This window comes from Heterodontus francisci, chromosome 24 (genome assembly GCF_036365525.1).
Source record: "Heterodontus francisci isolate sHetFra1 chromosome 24, sHetFra1.hap1, whole genome shotgun sequence".
NCBI classification, from domain to species: domain Eukaryota; kingdom Metazoa; phylum Chordata; class Chondrichthyes; order Heterodontiformes; family Heterodontidae; genus Heterodontus; species Heterodontus francisci.
Window position 1 is genome coordinate 65220445 of NC_090394.1, and position 22235 is coordinate 65242679.

The 22235-nt window shown below is 41.8% G+C and overlaps 1 protein-coding gene across 3 annotated transcripts in view; it reads left to right on the forward strand.

Moving 5' to 3' along the window:
- Positions 1–287: 287 nt before the first annotated feature.
- LOC137383470 (probable crossover junction endonuclease EME2) overlaps positions 288–22235 on the forward strand; it is a 30239-nt gene continuing 8291 nt past the window's right edge. The window contains exons 1-7 of one of the 3 annotated variants that reach the window (XM_068056430.1): positions 288–1157; positions 1743–1891; positions 7037–7129; positions 9543–9667; positions 13027–13144; positions 15272–15387; positions 21177–21366. In XM_068056430.1, coding sequence (XP_067912531.1) covers positions 725–1157; positions 1743–1891; positions 7037–7129; positions 9543–9667; positions 13027–13144; positions 15272–15387; positions 21177–21366 — 1224 coding nt within the window. In that variant the 5' untranslated portion in view covers positions 288–724. Of the gene's footprint in view, positions 1158–1742; positions 1892–7036; positions 7130–9542; positions 9668–13026; positions 13145–15271; positions 15388–19551; positions 20327–21176; positions 21367–22235 lie in introns of those variants that run through there. The other 2 variants (XM_068056432.1, XM_068056431.1) reach the window with 2 other exon arrangements.

Here is a 22235-nt window from a genome sequence, read left to right on the forward strand (position 1 = left end):
AACCGCTTTCGACAAAAAAAATAGTTATTGAGCTTCAATTCATAGTAGCATGAATGTGTGGGTCGTGGAAAATACTTTACTAGAGAATTCACTCTTAATACTCAATTTAAATAATATCTGCAGAAAGTGATCGAATCAAACACACAAATTCTGCAAGTGAGAAAATAGTTTTATTGTACAGTATATAATTGAAATTCGCAAAAAACTCTTAGTTTCCACGGAAATCGAGCGTCCTTTTATGACAATGTTAACTTAGTACAACGAACATGCAATCTGGGAGGGGGAGATTACAATGAGAGACAGTCACTGCCTATTTTGTTTCCCCCAGTGAAAGGGGATTGTTCGGCGTGAGCTTGGTTACCTGGTCGGATTGCAGACGGAGCGGGACCCCTTTGTGGGGGTTACAGCATTTTGGAAATGTCTTGAAATTTCATTGTTCATTTCACAGCCGCGCAAAGAAAAAGAAACCAGACGGTAAAACGGTACGAGCCATGATTAGCATTGGGGCAGGTTAGGAACGAAGCTGTTGTGTTTGAAGAGCTTTGGTGTTTGGATAATGAAGACATTTGTTTTGCTTTCTCGGCTGTGTTATTGCTCTGAAACATTGGGCTCCGCATCTTGCAAGCGTCTCCTTCCCGGTGGCTGCTGAACTGCGCTGGGACCGAGGGCTTGAATTCTCCGCTAAGCGGACCCGGAGCGGCCGATCGGCGGCCGCTGCTTAGACATGTATCCGGCGGTCGGCTCTTTCTACTGGGGGCCTTTTGCTGTGAGGAGGCCCCTGACTGAGTGGGAGCTTTACTGCTCCGAGGCCGGCATAAGGCCAATAGCAGCCCCGCAGCCGCTGGTGGCCGGCAGACAGGCACCTCCAGAGGGGAGGACAGGGGAGGGGGCTCCAGCTGCTGGCTGCTGCATCGACAGCGGAGCCCTGCTGCGGTCAGAGCCTGTCGCCCCCAATGCTGGCCCCAGGAAGAGAAAGGACTGCAGCCCAGAGGAGATCCAGGCGGCCAAATGGGGATCAGAGATACTCCAGCGGCAACGGAAGGCTGCAAAAGACAGCGAGATGCTGGAGACAGACGATCGGAAAGCAGCTGATGTCGCCCTTAAATATATTCGACCGGATGAATGTTTGAAGTACATGAGGGTGTGTGTGGACCCAGGTGAGGGAGGAGCAGCAACCTTTAACATCCTGTGCTTTGCATTATGTTATTTTTCCAAAAATATACTTTATTCGTAAAAATTTGCACCATAAAAACGTTACAAAACAGTTCACATTTCGGAAAGTACAATAGAGATCAGATTCCTTCCATACAGAATATGAGGTGCCTCATAACATTTTATATGTACACAATATGCATTACACAGCAAAAACATATTTTAGTGCATGCAACCCGGGGGGTTTGTATTAACCAGTATCGATCCATCATTGTTTTAGGGTTAGGCTGCAGCTTGGTAACTTGTCCCACCAGATTTGTATTCAGATGTGTGAAATTGTCCAGCATCATTCACTCTCCGGCTCCTTAAGCACTCTGGTCAGTCTCGGAGGATGTTGTTGCGAGTAATCGTTTACATTTGTAAGAATTAATAGAAATAGGAGACCAAAAAAAAGTTGCGGTTCATTCTCGAGACTGATTTTTAATAAGTGAGACTTCTTTGAGAAAGTTCATGTAGTTTACCTCAAATCTGAATTGGTGAATCATGTTTGCATTTAAATGTTAACTGCTTTTATGTTGCTCCCCACCCAGCTATTCTGGAAGATACAGGTGGATACATTCTGCTTGATGTTTTGAACTCGTTAGAATCTGAATATAGTATAGAACCTCAATCAGTCCCTTCCACTATTACATGGAGAAGAGAATTTCCCCAAGGCATATTGGGGGACTTGTCTGATGAGGTGAGTAGATTTCTTTTTCCAAAAAATATACTTAGTTCATAAAATTTGTTAAAAAAAAAACTTACAAAACAGTTCAAATTGGACATTTCAGAAAATGCAATGATCAGTTTATTTTGTTGCAGAACATGAGGTGACTCACAACACTTGCCATTCCATTTTATATATAATCTACATTTGCATTACATAGCAAAAACATTCTCAGTTGCATACATGGGTTACATGGGTTCCAGTTCACTATGGTGGGAGGACCTTACACATTGATCTTTCGCCATTGAGCCTTTGCAGCTTCTGGCCCAAGCTTTAGTGCGTCCGGACCTTGGAATGTGCCAGTCTGCAACACTCGGTCATGGACAACTCTTTGCACTGGAAGACCAGCAAGTTTCAGGCAGACCAAAGAGTGTCTTTCACAGAGTTGATGGTCCTCCAGCAACAGTTGATGTTTAGCCCGTCACTGGGAACAGCCCATACAGCACTGAGCTACTGTGTTACAGAGCTACTTGGGATGAACCTCGACAAAAACCACTGCATCTCTTTCCACACCTGCTTTGCAAAGGCACATTCCAGAAGGAGGTGGACGACAGTCTCTTCCACACTGCAGCTGCCTCGTGGGCAGCATGCGGAGGCGGTGAGATTCCGGCAGTGCAGGAAGGATGTGCATGCCAGGACACCTATCTTTCAAAAAGTGTCTTAGTTCTTATGTTCTTATGATATTTATGCTAAGAGCAGGAGTAGGCAATTCAACCCCTCAAGCATGCTCCGCCATTCAATACGATCATGGCTGATCTCCTCTCGGCCGCCACTTCACTTTCCTGCCTGTTCTCCATAACCCTCCAACCCTTTACTAATTAAAAATCTGTCTATCTCCTCCTTAAATTTACTCAATGTCCCGGCATCCACCGCGCTCTGGGGTAGTGAATTCCACAGACTCACGACCCTTTGAGAGAAGTAATTTCCCCTCACCTCTGTTTTAAATCTTCTACCCCTTATTCTAAAACTATGACCTCTCGTTCTAGATTGCCCCACAAGAGGAAACATCCTCTCTACGTCTACTTTGTCAATCCCCTTAATCATCTTATATACCGCAATTAGATCTCCTCTCATTCTTCTAAACTCTAGAGAGTAAAGGCTTAAACTGCTCAATCTCTCTTCATAAGACAAACCCCTCATCTCTGGAATCAATCTAGTGAACCTCCTCTGAACTGCCTCCAATGCAACTACATCCCTCCTCAAGTAAGGGGACCAAAACTGTACGCAATACTCCAGGTGCAGTCTCACTAATGCCTTGTACAGTTGCAGCAACACTTCCCTACTTTTATATTCTATTCCTTTAGCAATAAATGCCAAAATTCCATTTACCTTATTACCTGCTGTACCTGCATAATAGTTTTCTGCAATTCATGCACGAGGACACCCAGATCCCTCTGTACCGAAGCACATTGACATTTCTCTCCATTTAGATAATAATCTGCCTTTCTATTCTTCCGACCAAAATGGATAACCTCACATTTATCCACGTTAAACTCCATCTGCCAAATTTTGGCCCATTCACCTAACCTATCCATTTCCATTTGTAAATTTCTTATTTCTTTATTGCAGCTTACTATCCCACCTATTTTAGCGCCATCTGCAAATTTGGCAATAGTACCTTCTATCTCTGCATCCAAGTCATTAATATAGATTGTAAATAGTTGGGGCCCGAGGACCGAACCCTGTGGCACCCCACTAGTTAGATCTTGCCAACCAGAAAAAGACCCATTTACCCCGACTTTCTGTTTTCTGTTGGTTAGCCAATCCTTTATACAAGCTAATAAATTGCCCCTAACCCCATGTGATCTTACCTTGTGTATTAACCTTTTGTGCAGGATCTTATCAAATGCCTTCTGGAAGTCCAGATATACTACATCTACAGGATCCCCATTATCCACTTTGCTTGTTTCAGCTTTGAAGAACTCTAGCAAATTAGTCAAACACGATTTACCCTTCATAAAACCATGCTGACTCTGATGGATTGCGTTTTGACTTTCTAAATGTCCTGTTATTACTTCCTTAATAATGGATTCTAACAATTTCCCAATGACAGATGTTAAACTAACTGACCTATAGTTTCCTACTTTCTGCCTCCCTCCCTTTTTGAATAAGGGCAATATATTAGCTTTTTTCCAATCCACTGGAACCTTTCCAGCATCCAGGGAATTTTGGAATATTATAATCAATGGATCCACTATCTCCACTGCCACTTCCTTTAAGACCCTCGGATGTAGGCCACCCTAAGGCATTTGAAAGCCTTCACTGCATGGTCGTGACAGTATAACTCCGGAGTCAGGTCCTGATCTGACTCAACATTGCAAGACCTTAGGGGAGGCTGTCTTACCCTGCTATGTACATGACACTGTATAAAGAAAGACAAAGAGCATTTCATTTATATAGCAACTTTCATGACCTCAGGACATCGCAAAGTGCTTTATAGCCAATGAGGTACTTTTTGAAGTCTAGTCACTGTTGTATTGTAGGAAATGTTTGTGCACAGCAAGCTCCCACAAATAGCAGTATGATAATGACCAAATAAATAATCTGTTTTTAGTGATGTTAGTTGCAGTATGTGGAGTCAAATAATATTTTAAAAATACCCGGAGTCATTGGATGTCCTGAACACTTGTAAACTGAAGTAGAGTTTAAAAAAATTGAGGAAGCGAATGTCTCTTACCTGTGTCTCAAAGCATTTAATATTTACCAGCTGACAACAGAGCCCTGTGTAAGTGTGCAAGCAGGTATCTGCAGAGTTCACTCAGAACAGTGGAAATGCGGATTCGCATCCCATAGCATAAATGGATGCTGCCACTCACTATAGCTATTGGTCTCTGCTTGGTAGTGCAGTGTAACTACAGCCTTGAACAGTACTACCATTGTGAAGAGTATTCAGTAAATCTTTCTATGGTTGCAAAACATGTTGGGAACCTTTGCACTGACTCTCTGCCACCCCATCTCAACATCTTGCACAGATTTACTCATGTTATGTGGGGCTTTTCTCTACAGAGGACACAGGAAAATAATGGAATCTACTAAAATAGGAAACATTCTTCCAAGTTGTAACAAAAGGATATCTAGACATGAGGATAACAAAGACACTTGTAATGTTATAGGGTACCTGGATAATAACCAGAAAAGGGGCGGTAGTTCACTATTATATCTGCAATAGAGACAAGAACTTAAAAAAAAATTGCACTGTTAAAAGAAAAATAATTTGATAATTTGGCAGTAGGTGCAAGGACTTTACAGGATAACACATCCAACCAAATAATCTAACTTTGCCAAATAAAAATGTTGTGGGATTTCATATCTCCATTCTGGTGTCCTGTATGTCTGAAGGTGGCTATTCTTTGCAATGAATCCCCATAATTAATTACAGCTTACTCTTAAATTGTTTTGATTTAAAGTGAAGTTGTTCCTTCTATTTGCATATCTTTTATTTTACTGTCATTAGGTTGCTTTCGCTCAGTGGTAATATTCTACCTTCTGAATTTTATAATTCTGCGCTCCAGTCCCACAACCGGAGGCTTCAGCACAAAACCTAGGCTGACACTTCAGTGCAGTACTGCAGGAGTAGTGTCAGTGGTGTCATCTTTTGGGTGAAGTGTTAAAGTCTTGTTTGGCCTCTTCGGTGGATGTAAAAGATCCCATATAGCACTATTCGAAGAGAGCTGGGAGGTTGTCCATGCCAACGGTTATCCCTCAAACAAAACCAATAAAACAGATTACCTGGTAATGTATCTCATTGCTGTTTATGAGGCATTGCTGTGTACAAACTGGCTGCTGCATTTGCTTACAATAGTGACTGCAATTTAAAAATATATTATTGGCTGTGAAGCACTTTAGGATAAGTGAGTCAATATAAGAACATAACACAAGAACATAAGAAATAGGAGCAGGAGTAGGCCATTCAACATCTCAAGCCTGCCCCGCCATTCAATAAGATCATGGCTGATCTGTCCCAGGCCTCAACTCCTCTTTCGGGCCTGCTCTACTTAACCCTCGACTCCCATTTTTATTCCTTTCTCATTGTTTATCATGGCCCTTAAGACAGGACCTTCTCTAGTCACCTGAATGGGTGATTTGGGGTGGTCAGGATGCTAGGGATGATAGGAACACCCATCATTTTATAGTTAAGTTGCTTCCTTCTTCCTCCCCAACATGCAATATTTTCATTTCTCTCTAAAGTGAGAATCTTACCTCAAGGCTCCAAGGGGGCTACTAATCCGCACTAAACAAAAGGTTACTTTACAATTTGTCTGCTTGTCTCGAACACAGCAAAGAGAATATTTACTGCACTGGTGCTATTCCAGTTTTATGTTCTAGTTTTTTTGAGGATGTCTATCACAGCCCCCTTTTTAATAAATAAAAGTGCAAAAGTTATGTTTTTTTTCCGATCCAGTGCTCCCATCTCTCCCCTAACTCTTGCTGGTGTTCTGTTCCATGGGCTCAGCCAGCTGTCTGGGTTATTTAACCAGAGAGAGTACATAGCATGGCCAAACGTGTCTTCATTATCATCCACACTGAAGCACTTTCCAGCAGCGATCATTCGTTAGCTATTACGATCAAGAATGCCGCTGCTTTTTATTTTCTTTTGTGGTCCAAATATATTCGGGCAAATGTTAGCCCCCGGCTGCTGTCCTGGGTACTGACTTTATCCATGTTTGAGGCAGTAAGCAGATATCTTCCACATATAACACGCTATTCTGAATGTCGCTCAGTTTAATTATGGAGAGATCTTGGAAGACTTCCCTCTGAACTATTATGTTTGAATAATAGATATCTGGCAGAACTGTACCAGAAACAGTACAATAGGCAGCTTGATGAAAGAATGAATGCCTTTTGAAGTCCTTCATTTGGGCTGTCTTCAATTCACAGTTAGTGCAGTTCCAGTACATTATTACTATTTGACCACAGACTGAACTGGCCTTCTTCAATTTTCAGACGTTGTTGCCCAGGTTTATGCAGCTTGGAGTTTGAAGAATGCTCCACTGCAGCTGATGAGACACGGACGATGGTTTTAAAATATTTCTCGAGGGGCTGCCCTATAATCAGCCAATCACTTTTCAACCAATTTGAATTGGTTCATATTTGGTAACAAGTGATTTCTGCTTTCAGACCAAAAATATGTACAAATCCAAGGAAGAAAATCAGGTTTTGGTGCTGCTTTCACCAGATTACTTTCTCAAGATGGTGTGGTCACATAAACAGGTAAAGATCAAAGTTCAGATGTTTAAGCTCATGTAGTTAACTACATGGAGTTTTGCTTTGTCTATAGAACAAAGATTTTCTGACGAAGATACAGTAAACTATGATTTGCCTTATACTGTGATCATTGACAGCATTTTCATCTACTTTATCAAATGTGCAAAAACAGCCTCTACTAAACAAGTCCAAGCTAAGTGCTACAATCTATACAAAAATCTTTAAAAAGCAAATCAACATTGTGCTATTGTTCTGATAGTAAAATGTCTATTGGAAAAAGCCAGCAGGAAGTGCACAGATAGGTCTTTTAGTAAATTACTACTCAATCTCCTGTAGCATTCCACTCTGTCAGAGAATATGGTCCATCTCCGCTGTTTTCGCATTGCTGTTTGTCTGTCGTCTTCTCTACTTGACTTGTTTCTGCTTTTCATTTTTCTTTTCTGTTGCCCTCTATTTTCTTTCAAGTAGGAAGTGGTGATATGATATGACATATTGTGCTGGGAAAAGGAACCACCAATGACTGTAGGTTTGCATTTGGAGCAGCAGTGGGTCCTTTTCAATCCCCTCCCCAATCATACACTTCCTCCTACTCCCCTTCTTGTCCCCTACACCCTCAACTTCCCATTACTTGTTCCCTTCCGACCACCCTCTCTACCTCCTACCTTTGAAATACTTGCTCAACTGATTTATTCCCTCTTGCTCTGATGTCATTCACCTCATATTTGAATCTCCATCTACTCTCCCATTCCCACTTGCTCCCACTATTTGACTCTCGGGGTTAATCAGAAACCTATGATTTGATCCAAGTTGATGGCCGTAATTAAACTTCATTTAGCACAAGCAAAACGTGATACATTACAGTACTTGAGCAGTTTACAAAGTATAATTAAGAGTTATATTACTGCATTATGCCTCGGGTAAAAGTTGCAGTGACAAGCACCTGCACTGTTCATTCTCGGAGTGTCTCTTTCTCTTGGAAGTTTTCTACACCTTCTGTCTGTTCAGACCTCCTTCTTACACCCCTTTCTAGAATTCAAGACCAGAGTATAGATCAAGCATTGACTTAGACCCATCTTATTCTCCAATTTAAAAAAATGCCTTGCACACAATATCCCCGTTTGCTCAGGTTTCAATCTTCTGATCCCGCCATCGCTTATTTTGATTGTTGGGGCTGTTAACAGTTATAACTGTGGAGACACAGAGGGACACAGTTTTTACATGGAGATATATGGCATTAATGACAGCTAATGGTCCCTGTGAAACATTCGTTATCCCGGGCTGGTCCTCCCTTTCTTTTCACAACATACTGATAAGGTTGTGGCTGACCTTGGTTCCCATGCACTGCTGGCCCTGTTCTAACCACTAGCAAGAACATGAGATAATGTCCAACTTTCACTTAGCTACTCACAGCTTATGATCTTACAATCTCAGTTCGCTCTCTTGCTCCTCGTTTTTCAATACTGTGTCCTGAAAATCATTTGAAAACAGAGGGTCGTGAAGTCATAAACAGTGAAATTAAAGTGTTAATCTGACATTAATAAATGTCAGAGTTCCGAAGAAGGGTCACTGACCCGAAACGTTAACTCTGCTTCTCTTTCCACAGATGCTGCCAGACCTGCTGAGTGATTCCAGCATTTCTTGTTTTTGTTTCAGATTTCCAGCATCTGCAGTATTTTGCTTTTATATTAATAAATGTTAGCATTTTAAAGCCAACCTGACCCTCAGGCACTTGGGTATCTCACATATCCACGGGTAGATGACAAAAGGCTAGAAGGCCTCTCAGCCAGTTTCACTCCTTTACTTGTCCTTCCTATTGGCTTGCCTCAGAGGCTTCAGAGTTCAACTTGTGTTTCTTCAAAAAAAATCAAATTAAAGTGGGGAATAAAAAGAACTGGCTATCTGCCTTCCTCTCTGTACTTCTCTCTATCTCTGCTTCATGGGTGCTATAAATTATAATCGCTAGTGTAAGCCATTGGCATTGGCCTCAATCAACAAAACAGTAAAAGCAACTAGCTGTCTTCAAAATTCAACCATTATGGTTAAACCCTCATTTTGGACATTAGAAATTTCAGTTCTTGAGGAAAAAGGTTGGATTAAAGAAATTTTCAGAAAGAAATTTTGAGAATTATGGGAATCAAGTGGCCAGATTGCACAGTGACAAGTTTATATAGGTGTTTTCATTATCAACATGGATCTATGAATTTATAAACAGGTAAGAGACACAAAAATCTGCTTGATGTATCATGGAGGGGCTTCAGGACTCAAAAACAGTTTAAAAAACCTTTAAAAGTTGGTACATTATTTTCCAGTATTCTACTCCTTTGGTAAATTAAGGGTTTAAATAAAACAATTACCACCGCAATGATTTTGAATTTTTTTTATTGCATCTGTTTAAAGCAATTTCTTCTTCCTTTGTCAGAAAATGAAGGGCATTTTCACAGAAAACATTTGTGAAACATTTGATAGCTTTATAATGAGAGTTCTGGACAAGCAACTTCATAGAGCAGCCACATTAGCTGTCATTGGACTGGATACATACACAAGGTAAATGTGAACTAAACTTGTGGCTTTATTGGTGACTCATTGCCAAATTATAGCCTACAGAAGACTTTACCCGTTCCAAGCTTATAACTGAAACAGAATAAACATTTATTTCAGAAATTTTGATAACTTTTGTTGTAACTGGTACATCTTCCAGTTTCATGATTTTTGAGCTAAAGTTTGACTCGAGCTCCATTTTGCACTCAAGTGGCCGAGGATATTTTCCATACCCCATTGATCTTTGCATGTACCCATTTGGGCTCTATGTACAGTGGAGATTTTCTGTTTTCTTTCTATAATAATTTTATGACAAAATGAGGAATGATAGACATCTTTTATACCCCATCCCCTGCACGGTTTTCTCCTTTTGTGGCCCTAGTTATGGGCAGCCCTTGGTTACTTTACCCAGATGGCAATTTTTCATATGCAAGACTAGATGGGGATTAGCAGACTAATCAATCATGGAACAAAATTCTGTTTTTGCCAAATATTCATGTACATACACTTTCCAACTGTTTACTCAATGTTGAAAAAGACAAAAAAAAAGAGAGACAAAAGCCCCGACAAACAAATTTTTCTGCAGCACCTGTGGAAGAGCCTGTCACTCTAGAATTGGCCTTTATAGCCACTCCAGGCGCTGCTCCACACACCACTGACCACCTCCTGGTGCTTACCCATTGTCTCTCGAGATAAGGAGGCCAAAGAGGAAGACTCGATGTTGATAAAGTGGATATCATAGCCGATAGGCTCATTATACTCCCGCTATCCCATCTGAAACATGGTGTTCACATCCCAGAGATTAAACTTTTCTTTTTAAATTGAGAAATCAACATGAAGGGGGAAAAAAAAAGCCCAAAATGCAGGATGTCACCACGATTGCCTCATCTTTACTCTTTCAATCAGAAAGCAGCAAATAGTCACCGTCAGACTTGGATCTTAAAAGCCTGAAAATAGTAGCTGGAAAGAAAGACTGAAGAAGTTAAGGAGTTCCACAGTTTTGAGCTCTTGGGTAAAATGGTAGATTAAGTGACTTAGGTTGAGTCTAGTTTTCAAGAGTGGGGATGTCAAAAAAAATTAGAACATATAGGTGACTGCATTTAGAGCTTAGGAGAAACAGTCAGTCCCAAGGGGCATTAACTAGTATTGATAAAGTCAAGCAAGTAGTTCTAGTGGTTTTGGAGGGTCGGGGTGGGGGTGGTAAAAGAGAGAGATCTATTTAAAGTTTATGACTGAGAGGCTTCACCTTCCAGCCGAGTAGTTTTACCTGTACCCTGTCCAGGAATGTAAGAGAAGTGAAAGAGCTATGGGACCAATATTCAAGCCTTGGAAGATTTTGGGGCATATGCAGAAGTTGAAGTTGCTGAGGAAAAGAAAAAAGTATCATGAAAGATGAAACCAAGCTTCTTGGAGGCAGATTTAGCAATAGAAGAGGAAAAGTAGGATGCCAGTTGAGGTCAGGAGTTATGTGTGCTGATTAAAATGAAAGATGAAGGGTAGAACCAAAGACAAGAGATGACAGCTGCTGCTTAGACTTGCAAAAGACTAAAAGACCGTTTTTGAATAATTGAAAGAAGAAAGATTTGGCTTTAGTATTGAAGCTTACTGAAGACATCAAAATGTAGAAATGGTGATTGGCATTATGAGAGACTTGAGGCAGAGTACATGCTGTCTAAAGGAAATTGGCGAATGTAGAGTCAAATGAGAAAAAAGGTGGATAATGGATCATAAGAGGAATACAGTGGGAGAAGAAGAATCTTGCGGTGGGGGTGGGGGTGGTCTCGGAGGTAATGAGAAAGGAGCCAGGTTGAGCCATTGACTACAGTACAGATAGGATGATTGGAGAGGAAACAGACATGAAATTGACCCATTGGAGAGCTAACCCGATTGTGTGCAATGTCAGAATCTCTCGAAAGATGAGATGTCCAAGGCAATCACAGATGATTTACCAAAGTATGAGAGCAGAGCTCTATAAATGCACACAGACCATTAGTGGAATGGCTATTCAGACAATCATACTGCTGAAACTAGGACTTTCCTGGTCTTTCTAGTGCAGTATTATATCACTTGGTACAATTCCCAATTCAACCATAAAGGGGAAGACCCTGCTGTCTCTTATTTTTGTTGGATTAGGTAGTTCCTTCTGTGCAAGAAAAAATATGCACTACAACAAATTCATTAACAAGCCTGAGCAAGCTTTTTCATGGAGTTAAGAGCCAGTATACTTAAAGCAGCTGCCGAGAATCAGGATGATTTTGCACAACTGGAACTGAATAAAACTGATCATCAGAAAGGTACGAATGAAAAGGTAACAATAGGAAATATTCTATTAGTATAAGGAAGTAGAACTCACAATGGGCAAGTTAACAAAACAGTAAGTTCTACAGTTTTTAAACACAACTGTTATTTAATAACTTCAATGTCTCGAACATTTCTCCCCATGGAATCTCAAATTCAATTTAATCAAATCAGTGTTGGCATCAGAGCTCCATTAGCCTAATGCCAGCTTGCTTCATACATTAGGGTTTTCCTTGTTACGAGTGGTCTGTTGAGCTTCCAATATTTTGTACATAAAGCCAGGAAATTTTAAGTAGATATTTAATATTGTATGCAATTTTACATTCTATTGCTAAATGAGCACCTTCCACTCATGAAAGGTGACAGATCAGCTTAAGTCTGCACAACACTTCCTTGAAACTATGAAAATGTACTTAGACACAAAGATGATTTTTGTATATTGCAATGATCATGCAGTACAGCCCCACTCTTTCCCACCCTTCATACTCCCCAATATCTTAGGATGTAAAAGCAAAGTAAGTTATACAGATCAGGAAGGTCCAGGATTTGTTTCATACCTTGTGCCGAGTGAAGGCAACACATTTGCGTTCCGTATCTTCAGACCATGGTAGGGGGACGAATTAGGGTGCCAGCTCCTGATTGCTAGCCAACAATCGAAGTTGAAAAGCGTACATGTCCAGGTGAAGATAGCTCAGGTGCTGTTGTGACAACCTCTGTGATTAAATAGTCTGTCCATACCGTCTAGGAAACCAGACAAAAGTCATTTTGATGAGAGAATTGGTGAGGGAGGGCAAGTTGATTTCAGGCGCAAGTATACTCAACTCAGTAAGTGGAGTCTTCTGCTTTGAAAAGTACAAGCTTGAACAGATATCAGCCCTCAACTTACTCAGAACCAAGGCAGTCACCTTGGAGGAAATCCCTTTCTGCCATATTTTAAAGACATATTTTATTTTGAAAATCTTTGGAATGATGTGTTGCTGGAACTACAAGTGGTAGTTATTCACTTAGGTTTGTGTACAAGCACCATTCCAATGCCACCCGAGAATAACTTTTCTTAAATTATTTAGGGAAAAAGGGCTTTATAGTCCTGTGAAACGACTGAAGAATTCAGAAAGTGACAGGGTTGAAGACTCGGAGTCTTGGGTCAGCAGAGAGCTCGGGTTGACTGGTGCAGATTTGGATGAGGTCTGTATTTGCATTTCTACATCTGATAAGCGTTCTTCCAACAACAAATGAGATTCTTCCATGCTAAATAGCTACATGACCTCCCAAACTGAGGAAGAAAGCTGCAGATGGCAGGAACATATCAATGGACTACTCAGATAGGCAGAAAAGTGGCAAATGGAGTTCAGTCTGGAGAAGTGGGAGGTAATGCATTTGGAGAGGGCAAACAAGGCAAGGGAATAAGATAGGATGCTGAAAAGAGGGACCTTGGAATGCATGTCCACAGATACTTGGAAGTGGCAGGACAGGTAGATAAAGTGGTTAAGGTACATGGGATACTTTCCTTTGTTGGTCAAGGCAGAGTATGAGCAGGGACATTATGCTAGAACTGTATTAAAAAAATGTGTTCTAGTCACATTACAGGAAGGATAAGATCACATTAGAGGACACAAAGGAGATTTAGGTGGATGTTGTCAGGAATGGAGAATTTTAGCTATGATGAAAAATTGGATAGGTTGAATTGTTTTCTTTGAAACACAGGAGGCTGAAGGGAGATTTAATTGAGGTGTATAAAATTAAAGGACCTGGATAGACTGGATAAGAAGGACCTGATTTCCCTTAGCAGAGGTCAATAACTAGGGGATCTCGATTTAAAGGTAATTGGAAGAATTAGAGGGAAGTTGAGGAGTAATGCTTTCACTCAGAGGGAGTGGGGGGGGGGGGGGGGGGTGGGGGGCGGGGTTGGAAACTCATTAGCTGAAAAGGATGGTGGAGGCAGAAAACTTCTGCATTTAAAAAAAAAATGGATACGCACTTAAAGTGCCGTAATCTACACAGCTACTGACCATGAGCTAGAAAGTGGAATTAGGCTGAATAGCTTTTTTTTGGCCAGCGCAGACATGGGCCAAATGGCTTTCTTGCATGCCATAAATTTTTAATGTTTCTATGTTACATTAGATGGTTTGTCAGAGCTGTGACTTAGTCCATTTTGTTGTGAAGTGCGTGCATAATGCATTCAAGACAACAAATTATTTGCGGAATAGCGTCAGAGTCTTCACTTGAATAAAATCAGATTCCTCCTCCCCCCCCCCCCAGCAGTAATCCTCTATTGATTCAAGACCTCAACAAATGTAACTATTTCCCTTCCCCCGACTTTCATTTCTTGTACAGGCGTTGAACACTGAAGTGTGGCCTCACACACTCAATTTATTCCATCATCTCTTGTTTGAAAGAAAAGGTGATGACTTGCACCATAGATCGTAGTCTTTTGTACATATTTCTCAATTCAGAAAAAAAGTTCCATTGCAACTCAATATACTTCCTGCCTGCATATTATAATCTGCTGACCTGTAATGATAACGGATTTAACATGGTAAATGTAAATAACTGAAATGGTTGCAATTCCACCTTTTGTAATCTAATTACAAGATAGAAGCATCTCCTGTGCAGCTAAGTAGTTAAAAACAAGTATCTACATCACAATATCAATTTGCAAGCCCACCAACCATTTTACAATGAGAAAAAGCAATGTGGTTAACTACTCAAGCAGTTCAAGAATGCCGATCACCTTCTCAGGGCAACAAGGGATGGACAATTGCTGGCGGTACCCATACCCTGAGGATTAAAAAAAACACATTCCCAGCAGGGCCCCAGGCTTGAAGAGGTCTTGGGCTAAAGAATTGGTGCCAGTGTTAATAATCCATGGCTTCCCACTTGGAGCATGGAATCAGTGACTTTACCCAGTATTCTTTAGATTACCATAATTTGTCACAGATAATGTCCATGTATTCATTTTGAACCAGGTAGAAATGTTTATGACTATTTAATCTGTAACAAAAAGCCCAAATGATGCACGAGTTGATGAGTATTCATAGCAACCAGTTGCTTTAATTTTGTATAACCATCGCCCTGTTTAGAATCAGCTCAGATTGCTGGTAGCCAGCGATGAGCACATCAAGCAGCCAATAAATCAGAAGTATTTTTCATGACAATTGTCTTTAGTTAGTCTATTGAAATAAATAAATTGTAAGTCAGGTGTAATTTTCAAGTGCTTTAGATGGAAGTGAGAAATGACAGCAACCTCCCATCCATATTTATTTGGTCTGGCCCTTGTCCAGCTTGTCCTTTTTTTTTCTGTTTTGTGTTCAGGTGCAGGTGGCCCTACAGCTACAAACACACACAACAATTTGGTTTTTAGAGAACTGGCAACAGTTTGCTGATCATGTCGCAACACTTACAAAGGCAATAGCTCGATGCCCTTTCAAGTAAGTTAAACTTCACTTTTTAAGTACAGCTGTCAGTGAATATCTGCGCAGAGAAACCAAGATGCCATCTTTCTTAAAAGAGCAATTAGAATTAGAACATTACAGCGCAGTACAGGCCTTTCGGCCCTCGATGTTGCGCCGACCTGTGAAACCATCTGACCTACACTATTCCATTTTCATCCATATGTCTATCCAATGACCACTTAAATGCCCTTAAAGTTGGCGAGTCTACTACTGCTGCAGGCAGGGCGTTCCACGCCCCTACTACTTTCTGAGTAAATAAACTACCTCTGACATCTGTCCTATATCTATCACCCCTCAACTTAAAGCTATGTCCCCTCGTGTTTGCCATCACCATCCGAGGAAAAAGACTCTCACTATCCACCCTATCTAACCCTCTGATTATCTTATATGTCTCTATTAAGTCACCTCTCCTCCTCCTTCTCTCCAACGAAAACAACCTCAAGTCCCTCAGCCTTTCCTCGTAAGACCTTCCCTCCATACCAGGCAGCATCCTAGTAAATCTCCTCTGCACCCTTTCCAAAGCTTCCACATCCTTCCTATAATGCGGTGACCAGAACTGCACGCAATACTCCAGGTGCGGCCTCACCAGAGTTTTGTACAGCCGCAGCATGACCTCGTGGCTCCGAAACTCGATCCCCCTACTAATAAAAGCTAACACACCATATGCCTTCTTAACAACCCTATTAACCTGGGTAGCAACTTTCAGGGATTTATGTACCTGGACACCAAGATCTCTCTGCTCATCTACACTACCAAGAATCTTCCCATTAGCCCAGTACTCTGCATTCCTGTTACTCCTTCCAAAGTGAATCACCTCGCGCTTTTCCGCATTAAACTCCATTTGCCATCTCTCAGCCCAGCTCTGCAGCCTATCTATGTCCCTCTGTACCCTACAACATCCTTCGGCACTATCCACAACTCTACCGACCTTCGTGTCATCCGCAAATTTCCTAACCCACCCTTCTACACCCTCTTCCAGGTCATTTATAAAAATGACAAACAGCAGTGGCCCCAAAACAGATCCTTGCGGTACACCACTAGTAACTAAACTCCAGGATGAACATTTGCCATCAACCACCACCCTCTGTCTTCTTTCAGCTAGCCAATTTCTGATCCAAAGCTCTAAATCACCTTCAACCCCATACGTCCGTATTTTCTGCAATAGCCTACCGTGGGGAACCTTATCAAACGCCTTACTGAAATCCATATACACCACATCCACTGCTTTACCCTCATCCACCTGTTTGGTCACCTTCTCGAAAAACTCAATAAGGTTTGTGAGGCACGACCTACCCTTCACAAAACCGTGCTGACTATCGCTAATGAACTTATTCTTTTCAAGATGATTATAAATCCTGTCTCTTATAACCTTTTCCAACATTTTACCCACAACCGAAGTAAGGCTCACAGGTCTATAATTACCAGGGCTGTCTCTACTCCCCTTCTTGAACAAGGGGACAACATTTGCTATCCTCCAGTCTTCCGGCACTATTCCCGTCGACAATGACGACATAAAGATCAAGGACAAAGACTCTGCAATCTCCTCCCTGGCTTCCCAGAGAACCCTAGGATAAATCCCATCTGGCCCAGGGGACTTATCTATTTTCACACTTTCCAAAATTGCTAACACCTCCTCCTTGTGAACCTCAATCCCATCTAGCCTAGTAGTCTGAATCTCAGTATTCTCCTCGACAACATTTTCTTTCTCTACTGTAAATACTGACGAAAAATATTCATTTAACGCTTCCCCTATCTCCTCTGATTCCACACACAACTTCCCACTACTATCCTTGATTGGCCCTAATCTAACTCTAGTCATTCTTTTATTCCTGATATACTTATAGAAAGCCTTAGGGTTTTCCTTGATCCTATCCGCCAATGACTTCTCGTGTCCTCTCCTTGCTCTTCTTAGCTCTCCCTTTAGATCCTTCCTGGCTAGCTTGTAACTCTCAAGCGCCCTAACTGAGCCTTCACGTCTCATCCTAACATAAGCCTTCTTCTTCCTCTTGACAAGCGCTTCAACTTCTTTAGTAAACCACGGCTCCCTCGCTCGACAACTTCCTCCCTGCCTGACAGGTACATACTCATCAAGGACACGCAGTAGCTGCTCCTTGAATCAGCTCCACATTTCGATTGTGCCCATCCCCTGCAGTTTCCTTCCCCATCCTACACATCCTAAATCTTGCCTAATCGCATCATAATTTCCTTTCCCCCAGCTATAATTCTTGCCCTGCGGTATATACCTGTCCCTGCCCATCGCTAAGGTAAACCTAACCGAATTGTGATCACTATCACCAAAGTGCTCACCTACATCTAAATCTAACACCTGGCCGGGTTCATTACCCAGTACCAAATCCAATGTGGCATCGCCCCTGGTTGGCCTGTCTATATACTGTGTCAGAAAACCCTCCTACACACACTGGACAAAAACTGACCCATCTAAAGTACTCGAACTATAGTATTTCCAGTCAATATTTGGAAAGTTAAAGTCCCCCATAACAACTACCCTGTTACTCTCGCTCCTGTCGAGAATCATCTTCGCTATCCTTTCCTGTACATCTCTGGAACTATTCGGAGGTCTATAGAAAACTCCCAACAGGGTGACCTCTCCTCTCCTGTTTCTAACCTCGGCCCATACTACCTCAGTAGACGAGTCCTCAAACGTCCTTTCTGCCGCTGTAATACTCTCCTTGATTAACAATGCCACACCCCCCCCCTCTTTTACCATCTTCTCTGTTCTTACTGAAACATCTAAATCCCGGAACCTGCAACATCCATTGCTGTTCCTGCTCTACCCATGTCTCCGAAATGGCCACAACATCGAGATCCCAGGTACCAACCCATGCTGCAAGCTCACCCACCTTATTCCGGATGCTCCTGGCGTTGAAGTAGACACACTTTAAACCAAGTTCTTGCTTGCCAGTGCCCTCTTGAGTCCTTGTAACCTTATCCCTGACCTCACTACTCTCAACATCCTGCACACTGGAACTACAATTTAGGTTCCCATTCCCCTGCTGAATTAGTTTAAACCCCCCCCGAAGAGCACTAGCAAATCTCCCCCCCAGGATATTGGTACCCCTCTGGTTCAGGTGAAGACCATCCTGTTTGTAGAGGTCCCACCTACCCCAGAAAGAGCCCCAATTATCCAGGAAACCAAAACCCTCCCTCCTACACCATCCCTGTAGCCACGTGTTCAACTCCTCTCTCTCCCTATTCCTCGCTTCGCTAGCACGTGGCACGGGCAACAACCCAGAGATAACAACTCTGTTTGTTCTCGCTCGAAGCTTCCACCCTAGCTCCCTGAATTTCTGCCTTAAATCCCCATCTCTCTTCCTACCTATGTCATTGGTGCCTATGTGGACCACGACTTGGGGCTGCTCCCCCTCCCCCTTAAGGATCCCAAAAACACGATCCGAGACATCACGAACCCTGGCACCTGGGAGGCAACACACCAACCGTGAGTCTCTCTCGTTCCCACAGAACCTCCTATCTGTTCCCCTAACTATGGAGCCCCCAATGACTAATGCTCTGCTCCTCTTCCCCCTTCCCTTCTGAGCAACAGGGACAGACTCTGTGCCAGAGACCCGTACCCCATTGCTTACCCCTGGTAAGTCGTCCCCCGCAACAGTATCCAAAACGGTATACCTGTTGTTGAGGGAAACGGCCACAGGGGATCCCTGCACTGCCTGCTGGTTCCCTCTCCTTCCCCTGACCGTAACCCATCTACCTACTTCTTTTACCTGAGGTGTGACTACCTCCCCATAACTCCTCTCAATAACCCCCTCCGCCTCCCGAATGATCCGAAGTTCATCCAGCTCCAGTTCCCTAACGCGGTTCTCGAGGAGCTGGAGTTGGGTGCACTTCCCACAGATGCAGTCAGCAGGGACACTCTTGGCGACCCTTACCTCCCACATTCTGCAGGAGGAACATTCAACTGCCTTAACCTCCATTCCCACTATTCTAAATTCCCAACAAATCTACTGAAAAACCAAAAAAAAAAGTCAAAACTTGTTAGCTTAGCAATCCGACGGACAGAACTTTTTAAATAAAAAGCTTACCTTATCAAGAAGAGTCTCAATTTGGAAGAATATCAATTTCTTTCTGGTGGGTACAAATTAAAGCCTAACTTTCATTTTTCAGAAAATGACTGATACAGCTCATCTGGGGTCATGAGGTCCATTGTGTTGATACTGCTGCAGAATTTTGATGAATGCCATAAGCACACAGGACCGATGTCAATACATTACAATCAAATCACTTCTGAAGGGTTGACGCCAATGCTTTTAAAAAAAATTGTTTGTACAACACCGGTATTTAGCAGGAAATCTCAGTCAGATAGCATTACTTTGAGGAAGGTAACTTATACTCATTCTTAAACAACCCAAAACCCTGCTTTGTTAATTTCCTCAAGTAAACCCTAGCTTATTTCCATAACGTTCATCACTTGATTTGGGAGAAATATTTAGCCATTAGCCAAACAGCTGATCAAACAATATACCAATTCAATTAATCCACTAGTCATGACATCTAGTATCTAATCAGAATTCCTGGTCTTTTATCTTGTACCCAACACCAACCTTCTGACCACATACATCAGATGATCACAATGCTTGTGGCATACGTGGCTTATTTACAGGGTTATGACTGAGGCGGGAGGAGTGCGCTGTTTTTTCTAGATCCATTTCTCCACAAGTCACAACATATATTTAAATGTTTACCCAGTTACTGATACACTCGACCATATACACTACTCTTTATCCCAGAATAAAATACACCAACCATGTTTCTTCAATAAACAAAATTATCTGATTATAAAATAAGACTTATCCAGTAATGAAGCAAAGCATCACAGATTGAAATGAAAATTCCCTTTTTAAATGCCACCCCCTCCAACATACACACACCACACACACATACACAGGCTAACTAGAGAATAGAGACTTTCGCTGCAGAGCTCTTTTACAAAATAAAACACACTTTGGCCAAATACTTAATTCTTGAAGAAAAATAAATATATGAAGTAAGTCAGTTGTCCATTTTGGTTTGGCGTCCGGGTATACGGAGACAGATCACTGGGATCTTTTCTGGAGCAGTTCATTCTGGAGGTCGAGTAGTCTGGCGGGCTTTCCAGGAAAAAATGTGGCATCAGGGGTTTCAGTTATCCCGCTCTGGATTTGCAGGTTTTTCCAAAGAGGTAGAGAAAGAGGAGCTGGCACACTGGAATTCTCCAGGTCTCAGACGTGCAGAAAAGATGAACTGCGTTTTTTTTCCCTTGGCAGGGAGATCTCCAACTGCTTTTCAACACAGTCCACACCCCAACCAAAAAGTCAAAACAATATCTCATAAATCTTGACATGTCACTTCTCTGTAAACATCTCCCCTAAGTCACCAAGGTTTCTATTGTTTATTGAGCTTAAGGCATGTGACAGCCAGTAAAAGGTTTGATTTCAGACAAGACCTCAGTGACCCTTGTAAAAAAAAAAACACACATCCATGGAGTCTTTTCAGTTTTCCCAAAAAAAAACAAAGTCCATAATTCTAAAATATGAATCCTCAAAAAATATTTCAGTTCTATCAATCCTTCTGCTCTCATAAGAGTTTATGGAATTACAGCTTCAAATTCATTCCATACTGCATTGCATTTGGAATTGACCATTTAATGTGTAAGACAGTAATTAAACTAATGTGTTTTCAAAAAGAAAAACTTTTGAAAAAAAAACTAACTCCTTTTGACAAGACACTCTTGTGAAAATAATTTTGTTTAGAAAGCAGACAGAGAAAATGACCTTCTCCTTCTGCCCTGATGGGACGTGGTCCACTGGTGTGAAAGTGGATAAGGATGGAAAGGGCCTCCTGAAATTATGGAAAAAACAACTTCAGCAGCTCAACAGGATCACCCAACCAGTGGCAATGGCTATAGCACAAGCCTATCCTACACCACAGCTGCTCTTACGGGTAATGGCAGCTGTATAGAATATCTGCCATTTCTTCTTCTCATTGTTCATATCTTTGCTAATATTTTCCTCTTTCTTCCCATCTATGCTAATATTTTACATTTTTCATCCTGCCAAGTTATTTACAGTGAAACCACGATTATCCACTTTATTATCTGCAATACCATTAGGAATTGGAACTAAATATAAGTTATTGTTTTGAAATCAGTTTCTCCCTCAAAATCTAGGTTCTTGATCCAGCCAGGTAAGTATCTGATAACTATCCACACTGCTCTGATATTTAGTTTTAGGCCAAGAAACCAGGAATTAAAGTACAAGCAATTTCCCAAAGGACAAATCATTTAAAAATAAAAGGAAAATATTGGTCTTATCTACAGGTGCTGGAAAATGGATTAAATAAATAAATAGAACAGAAAAGGAGTAAGCCATTTCAGTTCAAGCCTCGTCTGCCATTCAATATAATCATAGCTGATCTATCAATCAGAAGTTAGAAACCAAGCATGGGAGGTGAGGAGACTCAATTATCTTCATTTTAGTATTAGAGATACAGCACTGAAACAGGCCCTTCGGCCCACCGAGTCTGTGCCGACCATCAACCACCCATTTATACTAATCCTACACTAATCCCATATTCCTACCACATCCCCACCTGTCCCTATATTTCCCTACCACCTACCTATACTAGGGGCAATTTATAATGGCCAATTTACCTACCAACCTGCAAGTCTTTTGGCTTGTGGGAGGAAACCGGAGCACCCGGAGAAAAACCCACGCAGACACAGGGAGAACTTGCAAACTCCACACAGGCAGTACCCAGAATTGAACCCGGGTCGCTGGAGCTGTGAGGCTGCGGTGCTAACCACTGCGCCA